Genomic DNA, 25,913 nt, shown 5'->3' on the forward strand with positions numbered 1-25,913 from the left:
ACAGGACGTATTCTCCAGACCTAGTTCCATTCGACTACTGTCGGTTACGGTAAGCATCGATGGGGCCTTTCAAAGTTGTTAAAAATTGTTATTGAGCTATGACTTAGCTTTAAAAATGCTGCTCTTTTAGAGTAGCATTCATACATTGCCTGAGAGGTGAGCAGAATGTATGGAATCAAATGGCCAATACTTTGAAATACATAAATGTAATACTTCATTGTAAATAGTGTGTTTTTTTTAGCGAAAAATCCGACACGCTTGGTATATTCATTTGGTTTTGGTCGTTAGATTATTCATTGGTATAAATGTTTAATTTCCGGTAACTTTTTTATCTTTTTTTGTAGCAGCAACTGTCGAAATTCATTCGACTCAAACGTTCGACTCTTATTTGTTATCTCCTCGCAATAAAGAATATATTAACCGTGAATCAAAGAATAAACCAATAAAAGACTCAAAAACACACGTCGCGAAAAACTAGAATTGCATCCTGGCCCTTCTCCAACTTCATAATTATTTCAGCAGCGCTCCGGACGGCCGTTCAACATTTCGTTCACGCTTCCCGAGCGAACCGCAGATCGTAGCCGTATTCCGCCGCACACGAAATTCTTTATTAACCCAATTTCTTTTAGTTCCAGCCACGTGCCATGAATGCCCAGTGAATCGCCCGTTACCGCTATGCAGAAGTTCGTCGTATTGTTGGTCGGTCTGCTGGCCGGCTCCTCGGTCGGGCCTGCGGTCGCTGACGAATGCATCACGTGAGTACATATAGCAGTAAGCGATCTGTCTCGAATCGATGCAGGAATAGTTGGCGGGTGTTCCCGCATCGATGAGCGAAGCAATTACTTGTCCTTATTGCGAGATTCCTCGTAGTAAATTGGTTTTAGACACGATGATGATTCAATTGGATTTATAAAAAATATAAACAGTAATAGTCAAAGCTAATTGAATCTTAGAATTAATTTAGGGCACTGTACGATACTCAGCTTTTTTAACTTCTTATAGGGTACATTTTTTTTAAACCTTATCAGTTTTTAACCGACTTCTAAAAGGGAGAAGATTCTATGTTCGACTGCATATTTTTTTATGTGTGTTTACCGATTTCTCCGTAAATTGTGTACAGATTTTCAAAATTCTTTTATTCGAAATAGCGCACTTTGGAGGTCTTATTGGAACTAAGTCAGCATCTGATGGCGGAATCCGGGGAAATCGAGGGAGACAATATTAAAATAATCAGATATTTGTGTATTATGGTATCGCTGAACTGATGTGATGGAACACACAACTTCTCAACGATTAGGAGTTAGAAGATATTTTAGTTTTAAGATTTTAAGTATTATAGGGATGTACAGATAACTAGATGAAGTTATTAAGGTAAGCTGATGATGAAAGAGAGACCGAACTTCTATAAACTTCGGGGATTTTTGAGGAGTTTTTGTAAAGATTTATTTACCAAAGTCATTCAGCGCAAAAGCCGTTCAGTTTTAATTATTAACGATTAGCCATATCATGTAAGAATCCGTAGAAATATAGCAGGCAACTGCATCTATGGTGTATTAGTTAGTGTATTCAGCCCATACCCGGAGGTCATGGGTTCGATCACCAACGGGGGCGATGACTTTTATTGTTCTAGTTTTGTTAGAGCAGTTGTTAAATCACCTAGACGTGGTAGCAGAACCCGAGTTCTGAAGCATTTTTTATTTTCAATAATTTCTAATATCTAAAGAAAAAAATATTAAAATAAATTGAACCGACTTCAAAAAATAAATAGGGAACTCACTAAAATGTAAAAATAATCAAACTTATGTATAAAAACCTCATTTAACGTATACACTACACGCATTTTATATTCTAGTATATAAAAACAATTTAGCTTATTACCTACCTAAGCCTATTTATTTATTTACAATATTTTTTGAACTACTACCAACTGATAATTTTGAAGTTGGTACCGAGCCCAAATGATACAAAAATAATAATATAATTTTATGCAATATGCACATAATTAAATTACCAATAAAACAAACTACTTTGTTAATAGTATCGACTGATCAGTTGATAGTAGATAAAATAACATTGTTTTGATTGCTTTTTACTTTTTAGTGAGTTCCTTATTTACTTTTTGAAGTCGTTTAAACTTAAAAAAAATTAATATAATTAAATGTATCCTGTCAACGTGTACAACGTGTACTCGAAGTAAAAAAGAAGGAAGCAAGATTTGAAGATGTCAAATTAGACTCTGGAGTATCGACGACAAGGAATTGAACGTCATTGTAAGAACCAAACGCGGATTGAAAGCCGTAATATAACTACAATATAAACATACCAGTTTTCAGTTTTTGTCAGTTTTATAAATAAATTTTAAAGGATTACACTATTTAGTGATTCATGTTGAAGCTCTCAGAGGCTTCGATTTTTAGTTGGTATCATTTCGTCGAATTATGAACAAAAAAATTCAGCGCTTTGCCAATGTCTAAATTTGTACCGAGTACTTGCGAGAAGTGTTACTCTTTTTCTTCAATTTGAACAAAAAGGTTTCTGAAATTGAATTATCGAATATTCTGAGAAGCTTATGGCGATTTTAGCACGTGCTTACTGGTTTTGACGTTTTAAAATTAGTGGTTTGAACGCCAAAGGCCAAAAAAAAAACGAAGACAAGGATTTGAAGGCGTTACTCCATGATAGTCCATGTAAAACGTAAGAAGAATATGCAGAAATTATGGCGAGTAAAACAAGAAACAGCTTGCAATTGCATGAAGAACACCGAAATGATACAGGAACTTACTTATTTTATGCCGTATATATTGAAGGCACAATACGTTTAGTCATGTGTGAAATTCTAGTTCAACAACATAACTGGATATGTTCTGGCATTGCCTGTTCACTAGAAATGAAAAGTGGATCCGTTACAATAATCCAACGCGAATGAAACCATCAATCATCATCAACATCCCACCGTTTTCCCATTGTCATCTAGATAGCGATCTCCTAGTGAAAGATGATCTTATTCAGGGAAAGGCTCTTTGGGCGAATTCTGTCTTTCAAAAAATTTTCAAGGTTAAGAAATATTGAGTCATATTCGGCTGTTCTTTGCCGTTCTTTGCTTATTTATTTCAATCTTCAATCGCTTTACTGATAATTGATTTTTCGTTTGTCTTGGTTGGTTCTACGGCTTTTATTTATCTATTGCTTTGTCTTATGCCCCACGTGGGTCCTTATTTGTCTCAATAACAAATAAACAATTAAAATTCTATGAAATTATTTTCTAACTGTTGTCAACAAATGATCAATATATGAATTGTGTATTGATCGAAAAACGTGGTAAGGTGATTTTGCAGCATGAAAAAGTGCCGTTTCCTACAGCAAAACTAGTTAAAGGAGTATTAATAACAGGTCAATTGAAAAGTCCCCGACTTGACACATAGATGGAGTTACTAGAATTAAATCCATATGTTTTTTAGATAGCCCTAACCCTCAAAAGATGCATGTATTAATTTGACTGCTGTCGGATCAATAGTTTGTGAATTATAGTATTTTGATTGAAGAAACTTTTGTTATTGTGAAAAAAATGGATATACAGTTGAAGCAAAATCTTGGCTTGATGCCAAATTTCCGGATACTTCAAGAGGAAAACCCACCATGAAGGATTGGTATGCTAAGTTTAGACGTCGTGAACGCAGTGGATGCCCAAAAGATGTTGGTACCGGTGAAAACATTAAAAAAATTCACAAAATGATTTTAAATGACCGTAAATTGAAATTGAATGAAATAGCAGACACTCTAAAGATATCAACTGACCATGTACATCATATCATTTATGAATATTTGGGTATGAGAAAGCTCGGTGTAAAGTGGGTGCCGCGCGAGCTCACTTTTGACCAAAAACAATGACGAGTTGATGATTTGGAGCAGTGTTTGAAGATGATCAAGCGTAATAAACCCGAGTTTTTGCATTGATATGTGACAGTGGATGTAACATGGCTCCATCATTTCACTCCGAAGTCCAATCGACAGTCATCCGAGTGGACTGCATACGATGAACCCGTTTCAAAACGTGGAAAAACGCAAAAGTCGGCTGGCAAGTTTATAGCGTCCGTATTTTGTCGATGCGTATGGAATAATTTTCATTGGCTACTTTGTAAAAGGAAGGACCATCAACAGCGACTATTAGGTAGAGTTATTGGGCCGCTTGAAGGGCGAAATGACCGAAATACAATCGCATTTGAAAAAAACAAATGCTGCTTCACCAAGACAACTTATGACTACACCCTGTCATAAGTCAGTGAAAACGATGGCGAAAATCCATTAATTGGGCTTCGGATTTCTTCCTCATCTAGCGTATTATCCAGATCTGGCCTCTAGCGATTATTTCCTGTTCTTAGATCTCAAAAGAATGTACGCAGTGAAGAAATGAAGTCGAATGAAGAAGTGGTCGCCGAAGCTGAATCCTATTTTAAAGCAAAGGAAAAATCGTATTACAAAAATGGTATCGAAAAGTTGGAGGGTTGATATAATCAGTGTATTACCCTTGAAGGGAATTATATAGAATAAAAAAACTAATTTTGCCAAAAAATATGTTTTACTATAGTAGGCCGGAGACTTCTCAATTGACCTGTTATGTTTGCTTATCGTCCAACATATGGTACAACGCTGTCGAGTTGTTTTTCAAGACAGTCGATGTACTATGCAATTAGCAGTACGATAAGTACAACCTGAGTCCTTCCGACCGTCCACACGATAAAGGCACAATCTGTGGCATTGTAGTTCAACAAATTATACGACGTATAGATTCATTAAGATGCTATGTTCTTCGACTAAGTCTCTTGTCGTGTTTTATATACTTATCCTAATCATTTTTTCATCAGCGTAGTGCCAAACGACATATTCAAGATTATATTTGTGTACTATTGCGCTGGAGTATTACCCTTCATTTTGATTATAATGTAGTTAATGAAATTGCGGATGGTGTAAGTCCTATTCCTACCATTTTCCATATTTTATGATCCAATTTTGTGGAAAAAAGTCTAATATCCACATACTAAGAAAGCTTATACGTTACTAAACGGTGTAACATAAAACAAATCATTTTATACGCAAAAAAAAACGAATCATTTATCATCGACCCTTTTAAAAATATGCCGCATTATGTATGAAAATTAAGTTTTTTTATTTAGTCGTCAGTGTTGTCGACGGGAATGATATTAATGGTCGGGTCATAAGCGGTTAATAATTAGGGTTTGTGACCGGCTAGAGGACCGCGGCGTTATGTCTCCATCAACAGACGGGATGGTATTTTGATGGGTATTTGTGCGCAGTATATAATGTGGAAACAAACGTTTCACGAGCCTGATTAGAGTTCTTGCTGAAACGTTGTCAAATTAATGATTTTATTAGCGGAGGCTGTGTTAACTAATTATATCGGGCAAGAAATTAAGTGATTAGAGGTTCTGGAATGAAAAGTAAACTATTTTTTGTTAGATGATTATTAAGCGCCTATTTTCTTATCATATTGTTAATTCTCTTATATAGGGTGAACCAAAATTTCTTTTCTATAGTGCAAATAATACTGCGGAGCAGTATACATTGGTCAAGTTGAATCTACATCGACGTAAAACACCATTGACATAAATTAAAGATTTTAAAGATACAGCAAAGCTGAACAAATAGTAGCTCACGCAGAAGCCAAAACAGAAGGGTGAAATTACATATAGGTCTCTTTTTTTACTTCGCAGGCAATGCCACCACGATATTCAAACGATTCTGATATTGTTATGAAATCCGTAAACATTACATTATGTAAGGAAATAGAGGGAGAGAGGAAAGGAACAAAATTGCGAAAGGAAGGGGGGAAGGAAAGAAAGCATCACAAATTGGAAAGATGAGAAAAGCATTGAAGATGGGCGTGTGGAAAAGGAGAGTGATAAGTAGAATAGAGAAACTGGAGGAAGGAATTTTAATAAATCAATTTATATTTACGAGTACTATCTAAAACTGAAACGAAAATATGGGATCTGGTATTTATTTGTATAAAATGAGTTCTGGATTTACATTTATTTCTAATAAAGTTAATTAAAACAGTAGAGTATTGGCAGAAATGCGTTGAATATTCAATAAAAATCTGAAGCAAGAAATAGACCTATTATTCAGAGATAATATTAGTAGTAAAAATGAAACAAAAGTTACACTGACACTACTTACCATTAAGTAGTGTCAGAGTCATAAGTCGTCATAAGTCGTCATAAGTCATTAAGTAGTGTCAAAAGTGCTTTCGATGGTACGAGTAATGTTTGATAGATCAGTATGTTTTTGAATTTTCTGCGCAACATAATTGTCATCTATTAAAGAACAAAAGGCCTCAAGAAAGTTTAAAGAACCAATAAATAACGAATGAAATCAAGGAATTCAAAACAATTTAGAACAATTAACGCCAACTGATGCAACGGAATATTCTCTCTGGAAAGTAACAAAAAAGATTAAAAAACCTCAGCAACATAATCCACCCATTAAAATTAACAACAATCAGGAATAGGAATGATAAAGATAAAGCGGAAGGAAAGTTCATCAAATTAATAACATTCATATGTAATGCCATGCTAAGACTTAGTTACATCCATAGCACTTGGAAATTGCTTCAAATGATTATGATTCTTAAACCAGGGAAAAAATCAGAAGACGTATCCTGTTATCATCCTACAAGCCTGTTATCTCTGATCTCAAAATTTTTGAAAAATTATACAATAAGAGACCGAAAATAGTCGTAGAGAAGAGAAGTATTAGTCATAGAAACAAATACATAGATTAGTCAACCAAATTAACAAAAACTTAAACGATAAAACATATTGCACCGCCGCATTTCTCGATATTTTTCAGGCCACTGCATGTCAAATTGAAAAAGCTTTTGCCCCGTACACTTTCAACTGCTTATATCATACCTCACAGACAGACATTTTATTGTCAAACAGGGTGACGAATACACTGATCTATACCCAATGTATTCGGGTGGTCCGCAGGGCAGTGGGCAGTTATTGAAACAGATCCTAACGGTACAGCGGTTTTATAATAGAATCATGAACATCACACGAGGATCCAATATCAGTCACAAGAAACAACTTCGTAACAATGTCGAATTGTGGTTGCAAACATGGCGTATCAAAGGAAAGGACACAAAATACACCGATGTTACATTCACCTTTTGTAGAAGAACTTGTCTCTCAATAATATTGAGGAATCATGAACGTTTGCAAGCAGATAACGTTAAATATCTGAGAATCAATTTTGATCGACGTTTGGCATAGAAAAAATACATAGTGACAAAAAACAAACAGCTTTGGCTTAAACTAAACCAAATGGATTGGCTGATATGGCGTTAATCTAAATTATCATTAGAAAACAAGGTTTTGCTGTATATGCTGTATACCAATTCTAAGGCCCATTTGGACCTATAGTATTGAAATGTGGATAACAACTAGCAAATTTAACATAGCCACCCCCCAGAGGTTCCAGAAGGTGTTGCGATTCATCGTCGATGCGCCATATTACGTCTCCAACAAACTGATTCAGCGCGATATCCCCTTATAACCCATAACAGGTGTGATTTGAAGTGTTAGTGCGAAGTACTTTGAAAAACTTTTGGTGGATACCAATGCACTCGCCAAACAGCCTCAAATAGCCTCAAACGCAAACTACCATACGAACTGATCAATAGACAAATAGAGTGAGACTTTGTAACCTCTGGAATAAGCAAGAATAGTCTTTAGAATAAGTTAGGATATACTTTAAAATAAGTTAGAATAGTATCTAGAATAATATTTAGATAATAAGGTGTACAGCAGATCACTTATTGGAGCGATCTACATATCAGGATAGTTATATTATATAACGGAAATCATATCACAATATTTATTGCCCAGGGGCAGATTATTGAAGTTCTAAAAGATTAATACAAAAACTAAAGGACCAGAGATGTTGAGCAAGCTCACTGTGTGTCTGATAGCCATTGACAGTAAATAATCTCTGAAGTTTCAATTAAAACGGAGCCGGCTTGGTGGCGCAGAGGTAAAGTCGATGGGACGATCCTCCTACTGTTGCGATAGTCGTGGGTTCGAATTCTGCTGGGGCATGGTCGTAAATTTATGCTTGTGATTGTTTAAAATTTGTGAATGTTCTAGGCAAGAGTGTAAAATCCGACAAGGAAAATGATCCCAGTCACGCCAGTAACCAGGATGGGTTAAGACCGGATGTCTTCTGGGATGATTTCTAAAGTCGGTCACTCGCCAGTCTGTAGACTTTAATGCTGAGGACCCTGGTTCGGAGCTCACGTTAAACTGTAGGTCCACTCCAGATAAACCCCATAGTTGGTAAAAGGAGACTTTAATATATATATATATATATATATATATATATATATATATATATATATATAAATTAAAATGGAAAAATGTGGTTTTCCTCTGATGTTTCTCCCTTCGTATGCCTATTCTTCTGTTGTCCCGTGCAGACATTTTCCTAGCCGCAGGAGAGAGAAATTTGTATAGTTTTTGACCTTCCAGCTCTACCTTAGTTTTTGGGATTGGCAGGATTGTATTTAATCTTTTTGTGGGTATTATATAATATTGTTATGTTCAATGTTGTGCTTTTTAAGGACTTGTACCCTCCATTCAACAAGTCGTCGTTTTCTTAAATAACTTAGTATTTTGAAGTAAATATAAGTTTTGCTGTTTTAAACCCTTTCATATTTAATAAATTATATAAGAACGAATTGATGCTATACAAATAAAATCTGAAAAATCCCTGGATCGCCATAACAACGTCCTTACATTGCTGCCAAGTGCTTAAAATACGGTATAGATACAGCTTTTTTGCCGGAACACTAACACAGCATGACTAATAAGTCTCCCGTCAAGATTAACCTCAAAAAATGTAAATATTTTCCTACAAACTCGCCGGAAATAATTTTTTCTTCGGGCGAAAGGTGGCGAGGGCGAATCGTATTAATTTAATATGAAACGGTGAAGATTAATGCGAATTAAGATGGGCCGCCTTAAAATTAACGCCGACAAGCTTTTTTCTTTATCGTTCGTCTCCCTCGCGCCCGTTAAATTGGCGGCGCCATAATGCAAATGCCTTAATTTGATATCCGGGTAGCGTAAGCTTTCGTCTTTTGTATATTAATTGGATATTAACGTGTAATGTTTTGGGAACTGGGGCCCCGACGGCTCCGGGGACCTCTTTCGGCTCACTCTTCCGGCCTTATCTTAACTTCTTCTTCTCTCACTCTCTCGCTCCCTTCCACTTACTCTCCCTATCTGGATATTTTTTTTTCGCAACGTCAAGGTCGTTCCCGATAAATTGGAGGCAAATTTATCAGCGGGGTTTCTTGCGCCGACCGCAACAATTTTTCTAGACGATTGTTCCCTTCTTCTTGTTACTCGGAAGCAAATAGCCCTTAAATTAACTTATTCCGAGGGGTTTTTAAGGGTACGAGATAAACACTATTACTCATAAATTTGGGTTTTGTGATTCCCTCGGTCCTATATATATCTTTGCAGATTTATCAAGATTCACTCTTTTTATGTTTTTTAATAGGTTGAGATATTAAAAAGTCCATTATTTTCATTAATTATATCTTGAAGTCCCTGGATTGGATCAACTGTTGATATTTGATATTAGACATTATTATCCCATTTATCATTTTCCATTTACCAAGTTTCTCGGTATTTCCTTTCCGATGTTTTTCACCTAAAGAAAACAGGTTATTCATAAATGATTACGTTACAATGAATATATAAGTTAAAAAATGGCTCGATGAAATGGGTTAGCTCGAAAATACTGAAATCGACTATCGACTGTTTAGTAATTGACTACTTTTTACTATCGACTATTTCAGTCGCTATTTTCCGCCCGACTGATTTTGTTACCATTTACTATCGACTATTTCAGTCGTGTAGTTTTATTTACACTTTTTGGTTCCACTAGTTTCATTCGACTGGTTTTTAACGTTCTGGCTCTGGAATATAGTAATTACTAATTTCAGCCGTTAGTTTTTGACTATCGACTATTTTAACTATTGACTGTTTCAACTGTTTTAAGTTGATTGTTCTCAATGCTAATATATATATATATATATATATATATATATATATATTTATATATATATATATATATATATATATATATATATATTATATATATATATATATATATATATATTATATATATATATATATATATATATATATATCGTATTTCTTTTTTTTTCGACCTATCGAGACAATATTTTCCTTGAACATTGAAATCGCCACATTTAAATAGTTGAAACCATATTTCAGATGTTCCTATTGTTGGAGCATGCTCACCGTAAGCCTCTATGAGCAAATAATAACTTTCAGTAGGCTTTTTTTAATGATACAAGAAAAGAAAAATGGCGTAGATGCACGTTTCTAGGCATAAAGCCAAACATTTTGAGAACAATTATAAATCTATAATGCTGTTATTTTGACGGAACATAACTTTTGAAACTTTAATTGCAAATATCAGTAGAATAAAATGTTATATGTATAATACCATATGATTGCATCATATCGTAACAAACATCGGTAATTGCCGACACATCTGGTAATTCTTGTGTTCAATGATATATAGGGTAGACACAGTACTAATGTTATTTTTTTGATATTTCAAATATTACAAATGTTAGTATTTCTGAAAACTTTATAATACGCTTTTTATTATGAAAAAGATATTAAAAATATTTGTCATTATTTTGTGATAGATGACACCATATAGTCTGGTACTTGTACTTATTGATACTAATCGATCTATAAGCCAGTTAAAAAATCAGGATATGTTGGATATATTTAGGAAAAATTCATTCATCATTTCATTATTTTACCAAAATTCTTTTGAACAAATAGAACTCAGCAGCAAAAGCAGCCTAGAGTCACCTATATGAGATATAACTATTTAAGGGAGTAATAACTATTAGATGCTTGCTGATATTTTGATTATTGTTGATAATTTCAAATATCAGCGCAAACAATTGTTAAGCAACCTAACCTAACTGTTAAAATCGATGCTTTTCATATTTTCTTAGATAAAGCAATAGTTTTTAATTTGGTATTATTGAGATATTCAGACGCTAATAATTGTGTTATTATTAACAAAATGGAATTTTAAAAAAGTTAAAATTTACAAAAAAATGTTAGACAGCTAAGTAGTTGATGAATCCAAGTGTTTTATGTGATGAAAAACATCTAATAGGGGAGATATTGGTTACCTCACGACTTGACTGAAAATACAATTTTGAATTGTTTTCATATCGCAGTTTCAGTCCTTGCCTGAAAAAAAAACAGAGAAGGTTCCTACAGCGTATCGTGAATGACGCTGGAAGAACAAACAGCGATGGGTTAGTTTAAAGGGCATATTCATTGCCATAATGTGGTTTGTTGTACATATAGTGGTATAAGCAGTATGCATTATGTTACAAGCTAGTAAAATCCTAAAGAAGCTGTTAATGCAGATGGCAAACCGTAATTAGTGTTAAGAAAATAAAATATATAAGATTGTGAGCGAAGGCTGATCTTGAATTGACAGCATTTCACTACTAATGAAGCTACTAATAGTGACTTTTCATGATATGACCTGTTTTTCAGCCATTTAATTAAAATAAGTAATGATTTTAAAAAGAAATGTCTAGGGAATATGGAGTGTCAGGTAGATTTTTACACATTAACATGTAGTCAAAGATTTTCATGTTGCACAAACGTTTGATGGTGTCTCCAGTAATAAATTTTTTTTTCGTCTCCAATGATCCAGTCAAACGCATTAGTGATCAGCTATAGCGGTCTCTCATGTTGACATTGTGCGGTTCATCGTCTTGGTATATCTTTTGTGTGTACGGGGGTGTGGCTCTCCTCAGATCCAACCAAATTTTGTCAGATGGTAGTTTCCAAAAAGAGCCGCGTCGTGTGAGTAAGGCAGAAGTTCGGTCCAGCAGACTCAACGCGCCATTGTTACTCATGTTGCTTATATTATTTAGTAGCAGTTAATTTGAGACATTCTCAAAATTGATAAAACAATGGATCTATATGAAATAGAGCTTGAAACGTTGAAATAAATGTATAAAGAAGTTAGTTCAGTTGAAGAATTTTTCTCAGAATAGGAGGATTCCATTGCCGATTCATAACAAGATGAAACTGAAAGTGAATATGAAATTCAGAATAATATACTCGAAGAAACATTAATAGAATGTAGTTTAGGGAGCCATAACCACTTAGATTTTGTTGCATATGTAAATAATGTCTGAACTAGACAAGGAAACTTTATTCTTAGATTACCACGAGTTATATCTTTTTTTATGATGCGATGTTTAGGAATGGATAATATATGAACTAGGATGGACCGGCTGATTCCGATGGCTGAAAATAACCTAGCGGCGAACCAGAAGAATTACAGTGTAGGCATGTATACTACTGTTGACGAAATGCTGTTGGCATTCAGAGAACCAAAATAAACCCGCCCGGTATAGATTGAAAGTTTTTTCGTTGGTTAACTTGCATTCTTTCTATACAGATAATGTGGAATTTTATTCCGGTAAGTAGCCCGAAGGTCCTTATTTCGTGAGCAATACGTCATATGACACAGTAAACGGGTTTTGCTTACCAATTTCTCAATCAAGAAGGAACGTAACCATGTATAATTGGTCAATTTTTGTTGAAGTTGTCGAGAATTTTATACAAAATCTGCAGGTAACTCGAGTTGGAACCTTGCTACACACGGCGATTATGCTTGTGGAGGTGATACAGTTGATCAGCTTTCTGTAAAGTATAACGTGTCCAGAAATACTCGTAGATAGCCCATGGTTGTCTTGTATATGCCACTAAATATCGCTGTAATAAACACATTTGTTATTTACCAGTTTCCATTGGATTAAGTCCATCCAAAAGATTCTAGAACAATTTTTCTTGGTAATCGGGGACGAGATCTTTTGCTGAACTACATGATGTCAAGGGTGTAGTTCTAGTATCTACCGCGGGAAATTCGCTAACTTGCAGCGAGTTTTAGTGGCACGAAGATGGTAGAAGCTCCAAGCACAGTGAAAAAAGCGATGGACATGCGCGTACTGTAAAGGTCGGAAAACGAGGTAGAATTGCTCTTGAAATTGTAGTTTCTGTAAAATATATATTTCTATGGATCGTAACGAAGATGTTTTTAAAGGATGTGAGTAATGACGTAATCTGAGAAATGATCTCAGTGCTGTCAGACCCTATCCGTCCTTTTATTTATTTATTTATAGTAGCTGACCCGGCAAATGTTATTTTGCCGTGTAAATAATTTATAGAGAATTTCTAGTGTAGAAGAAAAATAACTAACTGATTGGAAGTGTGTAAGGATGTGGTATATAAGTGAAAAAGGCATGGAGGGCTGTGAACGATGAGCGAATATAAAAATAACAAAGCACCAAACAAAATTTTTTAAATTTATTATAATTTATTTTAAGTAATAATTATTTATATCATTAATTCATTACACAATATTATTCTCTTAATGCTACAGCGTGAAGAATATTTTTTTGTTAGCCCATCTTTAGCTAATACAAACACACTGATGGTTTACCCACTCGAGTGTACATGTGAAAAACATAGTGTGCTCAAATCTAAGCCACAAACAGATATTGTTTGGCCTTGGGATTTATTAATAGTCATTCCAACTACCAATCTAATGCCGGTAACTGGATACGCTTAAATTGAATTGGTACATCTGTGGATATAATAGGTATTCGTGGTATTAATATATTTTCACCTCGAAACTTGCCATTCATAAAAGTGGCTTCGACAACGTTTTTCATTAATTTTTTAATGGCTAATCGCGTACAGTTGCACATAACTTATCAAGTGATAATAATTGATGTTATTGAGCGGGATAAAAAATGATAAAATTATTAAAATGACTATTACAAAGCAGGGGTTGGTGATAGAAAAGTGAAAATTGAGGCTTATATGTATTTTTTAATACCACATAATTAAAAAAAATTATCCAAAAAATAAAAAAAATGTCGGGGTGGACACCCCTTATCACTTAGCGGTTTGAAAAATAGATAGTAGCCGATTAACATTGTGATATGAGAATTTTATATATAAGATATTATAGATCCATCAGCCTCCTGGACTATTTAGGGTTTGTTTACAGATATACAATATACATCAGCAAAGTACACAATGTTATTACTAGTATAGAATATAAAAACAATATAAATATATGGTCGGAATATAAAATATATAGTTAAAGGTATAGAATAAACAGTACATATTGCAAGTAAAATATGTAAAAGCATACAAATGCTTGAATATATAACTGCTATAGTACAATTGTCGCATATCCCATGACAGTGATAAGGATACAAGATACAAAAAAATGTAAACGAACATGCATGATATTATATAGATGCACACTATTATATTTCTAGTAATAGTCCTGTTACGGTTAGAAAATTAATCAACTTGTCCAGTTTCTCCAGCCTAAGACGCTGGTCCATCTTTCCCAGGTTGAGCAACCGTCTTTGCGAGTTTTGTCTTCGACATTCCGTTAGTATGTTACACATAATGAGAAACTCATGGGTCAATTTGCAGTGACTACTTCTGAGACGCCAGAATAATCTGAATTCTTTTAGGATATCTTAAAACAACCGTTCAATCAAGGTTCAATCGCTCTATTTAAGAAAGTCTATGCGGATAGAAATATAAAGGGAGAGAATAAAGAAACAGAAAGAACTTCAGCTTCAATATAATCTGACTTTCATAACAACTCGCCTTATTTTCGTGACAGTGGTGTGTGTGTCAAAAATGAGAAACTCATGGGTCAGTTTGCAGTGACCACCTATGAGACGCGAGAATAATCTGAATTCTTTCAGGTTATCTTAAAACAACCGTTCAATCAAGGTATAAAGCTCTATTTAAGAAAGTCTATGTGGATAGAAATATAAACGGAGAGAACAAAGAAACAGAAAGAACTTCAGCTTCACCATAATCTGATTTTCATAATAACTCGCGTTATTTTCGTGACAGTGGTGTGTGTGTCAAAAATGATAATTGAGAAAAGTTAGAGCCCGCAGAAACAGTCGTATTTGCATTACGGTTCGCGATTCTCGCTTTGTTTGGGGCGTCGGTCTCGTTATTAAACAGAACAATGAAAAATGTAAATTCGCGAACGCGCCTAGATACCGACGTCGCATATTAATGGGAACATTAACGGGCGCCGTCTAAGAAAATTGATTCTGAATCGCGAACGTCTTTAAAAACAGATATCTGGGCATGAATTATTTTTATTATGCGTTATTCAATAACATAAAAAGCTCATTATGTTGTTATATTCTATTCGCTATAATTTAAATTGTATATTTTTTGGTATTTGTTTACTAAATAGTAACAGAATAAGCAGAATTGTTGATTTTTGAGACATTTGAGTATTTCTACATGGAACAATGAACCAGGGGCATCATTGAATCAACAATGGATTCGAAAATATAATCTATATACTATAGGCACCACCAACTCTTATTTCTCCAAACTTTCGAAAGTGTACGATATAGCCCATAAAATGTACAACATCACTTTTCATTATAAAAATAAACTTAACAGGTTTACTATTACTTAAAAAATGTGAAATGGGTTTTAACTAATAAAGCAAAACTATATGTATTTTTATATTTTTGTTTTGCAAAATAGAAACTTTTTGGCAGAGTATATGTTATGGAAAATAATTTTAGAATATCAGTAGCCTAAATTTATTTTTGGAAATTTGGTATGGATATGTGCATGAATACAGTAACAAAAATGACAAAAATATTGACTTATAATAATAATAACATAACATAAACATATTTTTACATTACTTATACCATTTAATTTTGTTTGCATTTGTATTGACAATGAGAATCCCAGGTAGACAAACTAGTCATGAAAGTTGGAAGCGTAGATGTAATAATGCGTAGTAGAAAATGAACTCGAAATGTTATTGGTATTACACAGAGTCAAAAGAAGCGCAGACTGACTGAGCTATAAAAGAATTATCTTTGCTGATAATAATTATACATACATATTCGATGTCAGTTCATTTTTTTAATTTTCAGTCGTAGGAAAAAAACCAGGCGGTATCTTTGTACTATTATTTTAATAATAGATAACTAATAAGTAGTTTTACAAAATGTATGATTTGACATGCTTTGTTATATTTAATTATCTTAAATGTCTAATTAACCATTTAACATGAGTTCCTAAAGTATCTGTTTGGTTTGGTTTATTACACTTTATTTTCAGTGGAATAAATTGAAAATTATTTATGCCATCAAAAAAATATCAATCTATAGCCAAGATTCCACAAATTATTTCGAATCCAGGAGTACTATAATTAAGCAAACCATTAGAGATACAATACACCATATAACAAATGGGCTGAAAAGTCCCTGGCCCAGCACATAGATGGCACTAGCTTAATTGCATTCGCCGCTTTTTTAGTTAGTACTTGCCTTCAAAAGAGAGCTAATCATATTTCATGATATTCTATTCATAAGTTTGTTAGTCACTGTTCCAAGAATCACTCTATTTTCGTTATTTTCTAAACAATGCATCAAAAACCATTTCGTATTTTAATTTTACACTGCTTCTTGTTGGGATACAAATACCGTTCAAGCGAAGCAATGACTGTTTTGAGGACTAAGCTCTATCAGTAACCACCATAAAACGTTGATTTGCTGACTACAAACGTAGTGGACGTCCAAATGAGGTGGTACCATCAGAAAACATCAAAGAAATCCATAAAATCATTTTGAATGATCGAAAAGTGAATTTGCGTGAGTTAGCTAACATCGTAAGGATATCAGAAGAACGTGTTGGTTTTATATCCATCACTTATGATCCATCACTTCATTCTTCATATTGCATCAAAACGATAATCATCTGAATGGTAGCAACTGGTGATAGGCTTATTTTGAGACAAAAGATAAATCGGTCCACAAAAGTAGTTTTGAAATATTAGAGCGCTTCTGGAATAATCGTGTGGTTCGTGATGAAGATTACGTTGATTAATAAGGCCCATTTTGAATATAAACAGAGCGTTTTCTTTATTAGGCCCGGGACTTTTCAGCCAATGTATTATATTTGATAGTATTAGCTGCTGATAATTCACTGACTACCTGAACCCAATTAGACTTTTTGAAGACTTTTGTATTTCATTAAATATATACACTCAATACTTTTTTAAACATTATGAATGTAGAAAATAAAGCAAATACATTAAAATAGTCTTGTCAGAAGCAAATGGCCGATTTTGAAAATGAAGATGAAGATTAATATGCACTCACATGTACATATGTTTTACTAAGCATAAGTAAAACTCTAATTAATTTTAATAATGCACCATCGAAAATATGTAAAGGTACAAACGAACTTGTGAGAAAACATCATCGAATAGTTTTTAAAAACTGGTTTTCATTACTTTGCATCATGTTTTATTTTATGTAATATGTGAAAGTTGCTGTGAAAGAAACATGCAAGTTATGAGGCGTGTATATAGAAAATAATTCGTATTTATTAAAATGTTTATTAAGAATAGGAATAAATATTAAGATACTTATGATTCTTTGAAATATGGTGGCAGTTTATAAATAACGAAGAACGATGTTTTTAGAGGTTGTCTAATTATATAAAATGACTGGTTTTAATGTTTATTGTAGTTTGATACTATAAATATTTCAAGTAATCATTACTATAAAACCGAATATAATACTATATTTTATATTGATGAAAATCTATGCGCTCTAACTAAAAATATTTTTATATAAAATGTTATAATTCAATATATAATTCAAAAACGTGAAATAATTTTGAAAGATTTACAATCCTACTTATGTTGTCAGGATTATATACTTTTGTAAAAAATGTATTCATATGTATTACAAAATATTGCTTTGACAAACATTAAAGAAGCGTAAGAATTCTTTGCAGCGCTGTAGCAATGATGACTTTAATGTAATTGGCAGAATATTGCTGATATGCCTTTCAATTTCATGACTTCATTTTGCGAAGAACGTTATAAGCATCTAAAAAGTTCAAAGACGAATTGAATGCCCCCCAGATTTTGTAACGGATATGTTTGAGTTTTAAAAGCAAAACATTGTCGTTATATAAATAAGATTTTTTAATACTTTTAATACTGATATATTATTAGTAATCGTTGCCGACTAACTTACGCTTTTTTCACTGCAGTCACTTAAAACTAGGTACTTATCTAGGAACACTCGATGACCCTTACTTAGTATTTAATAAAATAAATTAAAATTAAAATTTAGGAACACTTTTCAGTGTTTTTGCCGTTTAGTCCACTTCACTACACAAGATCAAATGACTTTGATCTCTCTGAAAGGGGAAACCCGGAGGTCTTGGTGTAAGTAATTATTCCTATACTATCTGGGTGCTTCTACAATACTCCTAGGGATTTTATTCTGAATTATTTATATTATGCTGGATATTACTTCTAGCAGAATATCCTCATAATTAAATTTTGTAGGTCCACATAAGTTTTAGCAGTACGTACCATGGTACTTGTACAGGGCACATCAGCAAATATAGTTATAGCAATATTTTCTATTTGGTTGATGTCGCATGTATATAGTAGATAGAGAACAGGAGCCAAAACGTTGCCATGCGTTGCCATGCGATACACCTACTTTTGTTAATTTCATGCTGAGTAAGTTTTTACTAGTTTAATTCTAAACAACCTGGCAGAGGAAGAATGTAACATTTTTGTCATCACTCTACATGACGAACATATGTTAAATTTGTAAAACCCAGGTGAAAACTTAATAAAATGTGGTATTAATTAACAGTTTAACCGGAAAATTGGTTCCATGCTCTTTTCAATCACCTTTTATATAAGAATTCTAATAATATTAGCGACAGATCTTATATTATTTAAACTCGGGCGACCAAACTGAGTCCATATTAATACTATTAGACCAAATACAGATGATATTTTAAATGTTACATTAAAATTTCTAAACTCCGGCCAACGGAAAATATAAATGGGAATTGTTAAGGACTCTCCGGCGAACCTCAAGATTTGCGAATTCATAACCGGAAATTTCTCTGGAGTTCCAACAGGATCCGTTCTTTTCTATAATAACTTGGAAGAACGCTGTTCTGAAATTATAATTTCGACGAGTGATGGTTACAAAAATAGTTGTATTCGCAACGCTTTTCCGGATCCTTGTTTTATTTAGAGGTAACGCTTTATTATGTAACTGAAAAATGTTAAAATTAGAACGCAGAGGTGAATTTTTCGTCAATATTTAATATTAATGTTGATACAACGCAACGTTGTATTATTCATAAACTACTACAAGGGTCGCTAACAACATAATTGAAGATTTTTATTTGAATTTTTTAATATAATATGTTCCTATGGGCTTTTAAACCATTTTTTATATGTTTTACGCGATTACTTCTTCGATTGATATCAGCTATTGTATTCCATTTTTTAGAAAATATTGAAATGTTTATAAATTAAAAATAATTCATTAAAAAGTAATAATTTTTTAATTATTATTTCTAATATTTTTAGACTAGAAATTAAAAAAAAATAGCCGTCAAATGGTCAAATGGTGGCTGTAAAATATCTTTTTTCCTCATTACCTATATGTTTAGGGTAAATGATGTGGCTCGGTGAACGGAGGTAAAACGAAATGAAACAGTGGTGTTTACATTATGTGACCGTTATTTATTTGCGATATAAAAAAAATGTGAAAAATACAAATGATAAAACGGATGGCAGCGGTGTTACCTGGCAGACGAGTACTGAATGAATCGAAATGCCCTTCAATAATATTCCAGATAAACGTCTCGGGGTTGCCGCCAGCTATTCGTTATCGTGTTCTAGTTGGCGCTGCTGGCACCCCGCCCGTGTTCAACATCTGGGATTATATTTCTGGGTATTTCGTAGACCGTTATTCCACGATGTAAAATTCGACATCCTTCAAGTTCGCTACATATACAATAACAAGATATAATTTTTCCCAGATATTTTTTCAAGTATTAGGCCCAGATAAATCTACGCGCGTCCCTAAATGGTTGCCTAATACCTTGACAGAATATTTCACTGTTTTTATCTTTTTAAAAGCCGGTTTGTCTTTTGTTTCCTTATCTGAATTGTAATATCGTAGGAGAGTACATCATCATCTCGTATAAAATAATATATGCAAACATGTATCAGCGATGTAAAAAAGTGCGTCTAAGAATTCACTACATAATTTTGATAAAAATAATAATTATTAAGTTTTTTTAACCTAAAATAAAGTGAGGAAGGATTTACGATTAAATTTACTGACACTAAGTGTAATTAACCAAGAATATTTATTGTTTGTTAAAAGTTTTACAGAATTTTGTTCAATTAGTTTTTATTCAAATAGTAGATACGATTTTAAAAGAATACTTAAAAAAGCACTTAATATAATATTTAGGTGAAAATTAAGATTTCGATATTCGAGAGTTTTAGCTACGATTACTAAAGAAATATCCTTACACAGCATCCAAATTATGATACTATAAACGAAAATTGAGTTTTTGAATATTTTTTAAGAATGGACAATAAATAATGGCATACGATTTAAACAAAATTAAGTTAGTTGTAAGGTATTACTTTTCTATTGTTAAACACAGAAAACTTAAGCCTCTTCCATTCATTTTGAAGAAAAACCCATTTTATTACTCACTCATTTAATTATATATGGACTCTAGTATTCCTAATTAATGACATGGTTAACCTTTCTTAAAATAAATTTGGCATTATAGTTCATTGATAACAAATCTGAGGGAACTGACAGTCTATAGAAGATTATAGATGTATGTATATTGTAGTAGCCATTCAGTGAGGACTCTGCGAGCATTCAATATTTCTATTTTGACGTACCTTTCAAGTAACCTAAATTTATTTAGAATATAGTCCAATTTAGTTTTATTACTTTTACTAGTTCCACAATCTTCTCAGAGGGAAATAAGTATTTGTTATGTTTATTTTATATACAGATGGTATATAGAAAATCATTTCATTAAATGATCACAGGTACAAAATACTATTTTAGTTAGTTAGTCTTATATTAAAGCTTATTCTAAAGTCTATATATGTCCAATAATCAGATTGGATGGTGTTAGACGTTTTAGTCTACGCATTTCTCTGTCACCTCGCAATTTAGCTGATTAGCGATGTGCGGAACATCAACAATGGCACGCAACACTTTATTTGGGAATCCATGTATAATGGATATATAGACTTGCTAGTGATTTCCCACTGTCGGATTTCATATGACTAAATAGGCTTATAACTTGGATTTGCACCCGATAAGCCAATATATTTGGTAATATTTAAGTCCAAGTTATTTCCGTTTGGTAAGTATGTGCTTCTTCCAAGTTAGGCGTCGATCTAGGTGCGTAGCAAGATTTTTAGCATCTACTGCATATGGGAGTTGATAGTTATTAATAAAGACTGGTGGATTTGTTCTTCTACGTAGCATAAAAGTTATGTGACTGGATTTTGTTAGTTAAAATTAATATAACATTTTACAGTAGAACCGATAGACAAAACGATATGAACTTCATGCAAAATAGTACATTTTGATGCATGTTGGGATCATTCCTTCCGTGTAAATAATGCGATAGTGTATTAATGGGTGACCTCTTAGATATTTTGCGAGAGACGATACGGTAATGAAAGTATACACAAACCATGGTAAATATCACTTGACAGAAACTAACGGACATTAAAAAGAGCTGGGGCCACACAACATGAAAATACAGCGGCGAATATGACAGCAGAACTTAACACTCACTTGGGTAATACTGTCTCAACAGTAACAAAATGCAGTGCAGTGATTATAGAGTCTGTGAACACTTTGATGTGGATGATTTAAAAAATGTGGTATTGTACGATAATGTAAATGATGTTTTATTTCCTATATATTTTCTATTTCTCAAAATCGAGCATGGATGAGGTTTCGATACGGTGTCTTGAGTGAACGAATTAATGAATATCTCAACATCCTCACTGATCCAGCTCTTAATAATATGTTGCAGCCAAATATTGCAATATTCTAATATGATTATGCACCCATACACATAGTCAAATAGGTTCAGTATTGATTTGAATACCGTTAGAATATCGTCGGGAATTTTCCCTAGCCATAATAGTGGCTAGACCTCAACAAAATTGAACCGTTATTGTGGCCTTTAGAGCAGAGAATGAAAAGTAGATTTCCATCTCCAAAATAATTGAAGAAATTGGCCGATGTTTTGAGCAACAATTGGATAACATTCAACAAATGGTACAATGGTAAACACCTTATCCATAAATAAATATTTCGCATATGTCAGTTGTTCATGACATTTTATCACTTCGTTGTTTATATTTCTTATTGTACTACACAATATAAAGTCTGACATGTAAGATATTTAGATCTGGATTAAAATAGAGATGGTATAACGATAAACGTGCTTATTTTGGCGACTATTTGAATATACAATTGTACTCTCTTCGGTGGTACATATATTAAAATTGGAACGATACAGAGAATATTGCTGAATCGATTGATAGTGGGCAACTGTTGTTTCTTGAACGGTCACTTGATGACTTCGAGCCCGCCTGGTTACTGTGATTTTTATCACCATGTCTCTATTTCAGTCTACCACATACATGAATAACTGTCCACGATTCACCCAGATTAGAGCTAAGTATGGGCTGCAAAATTTAAAAAATGCCTTAAAAGGAGAATACAGATCGACTCTTCGGATCCCTACGATAAATCGATTTCCTCCTCCTATGCTAAGTAGAGTGTTAGTGACCAAAATAACCATTACCTCTTTGGTATGGGGGCTAATATGTGCTGTCTGGACAGAGCCTCTACTTTGTTATGGTTGCGTTTGTAGTCCTCTATGGTGTTTTTGGTTATTATACATCTCTAGTTTTTAGGTTTTGTTTAAGTTCTATTGTTATATTTCAATGTTTATTATAGTATATTATTTAAAAATAGCAACTAACACATTGAAATACAATAAAACATTTGTGGGGTACTATTCCATTCCATAGAACAATTATTCCGTTCCTTTTTACACATGCACAGAACATTTAAATATAAAATTAATTATAATTCATTTAAAATTAAATTATAAATTGTATGTTATGTATTATTATTATAATAGTATTCAGTAATTTTTTTCTTTTTCCTTTTTAAAGTTAGTGCGTTAAGGAATGTATATATCTCCGTCTCGCTTATACTAACGTTGGAAAATATAACCACATATAAAATTAACTGCCCCAAGCAATTATCTCCATCCTTTTCTCTTTCACAATTTATACAGGAAGGGAGTCGTACATCTTCGTCTGACATCACGAATAAAAAAAAACACTCGAACCGTAAAAAACAATCGACAGAAAATAGTAATTACTATTTTCAGTCGATAGTTTTTTGACTATCGAAGTTTCGACTATTTTGCGACTATCGACTGTTTCGACTCGTTCTAGTCTGTAGTTTCTAGTTCTAGTTCTAACGTTAAGATAGTACATAGCCTACCCTGCATTTGATACAAATAATAATTTATATAGCTTTTAAGCTGATATTCGTAAAGTATGATTCTATAAAATGACAGAACGATAAAATGATGGTATTAAGGGTATTACACCCGACAAATAAAAGAAAATACTTTCTTCGTGTAGTATATACTTGTGCGATATTTTATATCTCGGTATCTGGAAAACTGGATTCCTCCGAAAATAAATTACGTCGGAATTTACAGGAGTATAAACACGACTGTAATAAAGTTAACTTAAAATATTACGAGCAATATCCATCGCCGAACAAAAGTCGCGACCATGGCGAACTTTAAATCTTTCGCGTCCTCTTTATATTTACTTTTTAAAAAATGGGTGGACGGCGCTGTGGACATTGAAATATTTAATGTACATGCAACGTAGAAAATAGATTAAATACGTTAGTTTTCTCAAATGATTATGATGCGGCATATCATTCAAATGTTTTTAGCGTTCACTTGAAATATCTGATGAGTGCTTAGGTTATCTCAACGCTTCGTACACTTTAAAACTTTTTAGCTAAGAAGAATCTACTATAAATAAACAGAAAACACGTGTTATTGTCGTTTAAGGCTTAACACATGTCTTAATATGTACTTTAGGGGACAAAAATAAACATTCTTATTTCAAGACGAAAGAGATTATCTAAGAAATAGTGATTTTTAATGTTTATTCTTAACATAATATTTGTTATAAAGGAAGAAGAGGGAATACAGCGCCTTCTGTAGCGGTTTGCTCAGGATGTCAGTTGCCTGTCCAAATTTCTTCTCAGAAATGTTTTCCTAGATGAAAAAATGTTCGTTTGGGATGTGTTAAGTTCTTCGGTGGAATGCTGGATCTTGTGCCAACTCTGTTGCCGCCGGATTATCAATTTGTAATGTTGCAACCTGTTGAAGCGTTCCGACATTGCGGAATAATCGATCCAGAAAAGCAATTTCTACTAGCTTAACAGGTCAATTGAAATGTCCCCGGCCTAACACACAGATAGCGCCACAATAATTAAATCCTTATGTTATTTAGTTAGCCCTAACTCTCAAAAGATGCATGTATAAATTTAACAGCGTTCGGATCATTACTTTATGAATTATATCATTATGAGTCAAGATACTTTTGTTATTGTGAAAAAAATTAATAACAAGGAATTTCGCGTGTTGATAAAATATTGCTTTTTGAAGGGAAAAAATATAGTTGAAGCAAAAACTTGGGTTGATGCCGAGTTGCTGATTGGTATGCTAAGTTTAGACGTGGTGAAATAAGCATCGAAGAAGGTGAACCTAGTGGACGCCCAAAAAAGGTTGTTACCGAACAAAACATTTTAAAAAATCCACAAAATGATTTTGAATGATCGTAGATTGAAATTGAGAGAAATAGCAGATACTTTAAAGATATCGATTGAACGTGAACATCATATTATTCACGAATATTTGTGAATGAGAAAGCTCTGTGCAAGGTGAGTGCCGCACGAGCTCACTTTTGACTAAAAACAACGAAGAGTTGATGATTCGGAGCAGTGTTTACAGATGATCAAGAGTAGTAAACCCGAGTTTTTGTGTCGATATGTGACTTTATGTTGCTATAATCTGTATAACACCCCTAAAAGAAATTATGATCAATAAAAGAAAACAATTTTGGCAAAAAAAATTAAAGTGTTTTACTAAGTAGACCGGGGATTTATCAATTGATCTGTTGAATTTCGTAGTTGACGTTGCTCCAATCGCTTGTCCTTGCCTTGACTATGAAGTTATCATTTCAGGATACTTAATAATAGCTGCAGACGTGGATCGTCCAGCAGAGGGAAGAGCTTTTGAGTACTTCCAAAGTCTACATCATTGTAGAACTCGAATCCAGTACGTTTTTCCTAAGACTCGTACGTGATTCCTTAGTTAGTTGTTCCTGATACATAACCCACAGCCCTTTTCAGTCGAGATACATTTTCAGCATTAATACAGTGTGGTTGACTAGATGTTTTATAACTAACAAGAGAAGCTGAACTATTTGGCACATGTTTCATAGCACCATTATCAATCCAATAATGGTTTAGACCTACATCTGCAAAAATACCTTGCTGCACACACCTTTATCCTTAGGTACACACACATCCTTAGGTAGTCCATAATCCACTTTTGATGTTGGTTAACCCAATTATCTGGTTGTTTGTAATAGTTGCAAGCACTTTTACCCTTGAACTTTTAACACTTTGTTTCACCCTAATTTTCTATGCTTGATTTTAACATTAAAACTTCTTCTTTTCTATAATTTGCTTCCATTCATTTCCCTTCAGATATACT

The 25,913-nt window shown here is 33.3% G+C and overlaps 1 protein-coding gene across 1 annotated transcript in view; it reads left to right on the forward strand.

The window, feature by feature from the left end:
• The first annotated feature begins 570 nt into the window (after positions 1–570).
• LOC143189965 (C3 and PZP-like alpha-2-macroglobulin domain-containing protein 8) overlaps positions 571–25,913 on the forward strand; it is a 468,650-nt gene continuing 443,307 nt past the window's right edge. Inside the window, exon 1 of the mRNA XM_076393989.1 lies at positions 571–755. Coding sequence (XP_076250104.1) covers positions 649–755 — 107 coding nt within the window. The 5' untranslated portion in view covers positions 571–648. The remainder of the gene's footprint in view (positions 756–25,913) is intronic.

This window comes from Rhynchophorus ferrugineus, unplaced genomic scaffold, assembly GCF_030347505.1.
Source record: "Rhynchophorus ferrugineus isolate W39M unplaced genomic scaffold, kcgeb_rfMv2 rfM2, whole genome shotgun sequence".
Lineage (NCBI taxonomy): Eukaryota > Metazoa > Arthropoda > Insecta > Coleoptera > Curculionidae > Rhynchophorus > Rhynchophorus ferrugineus.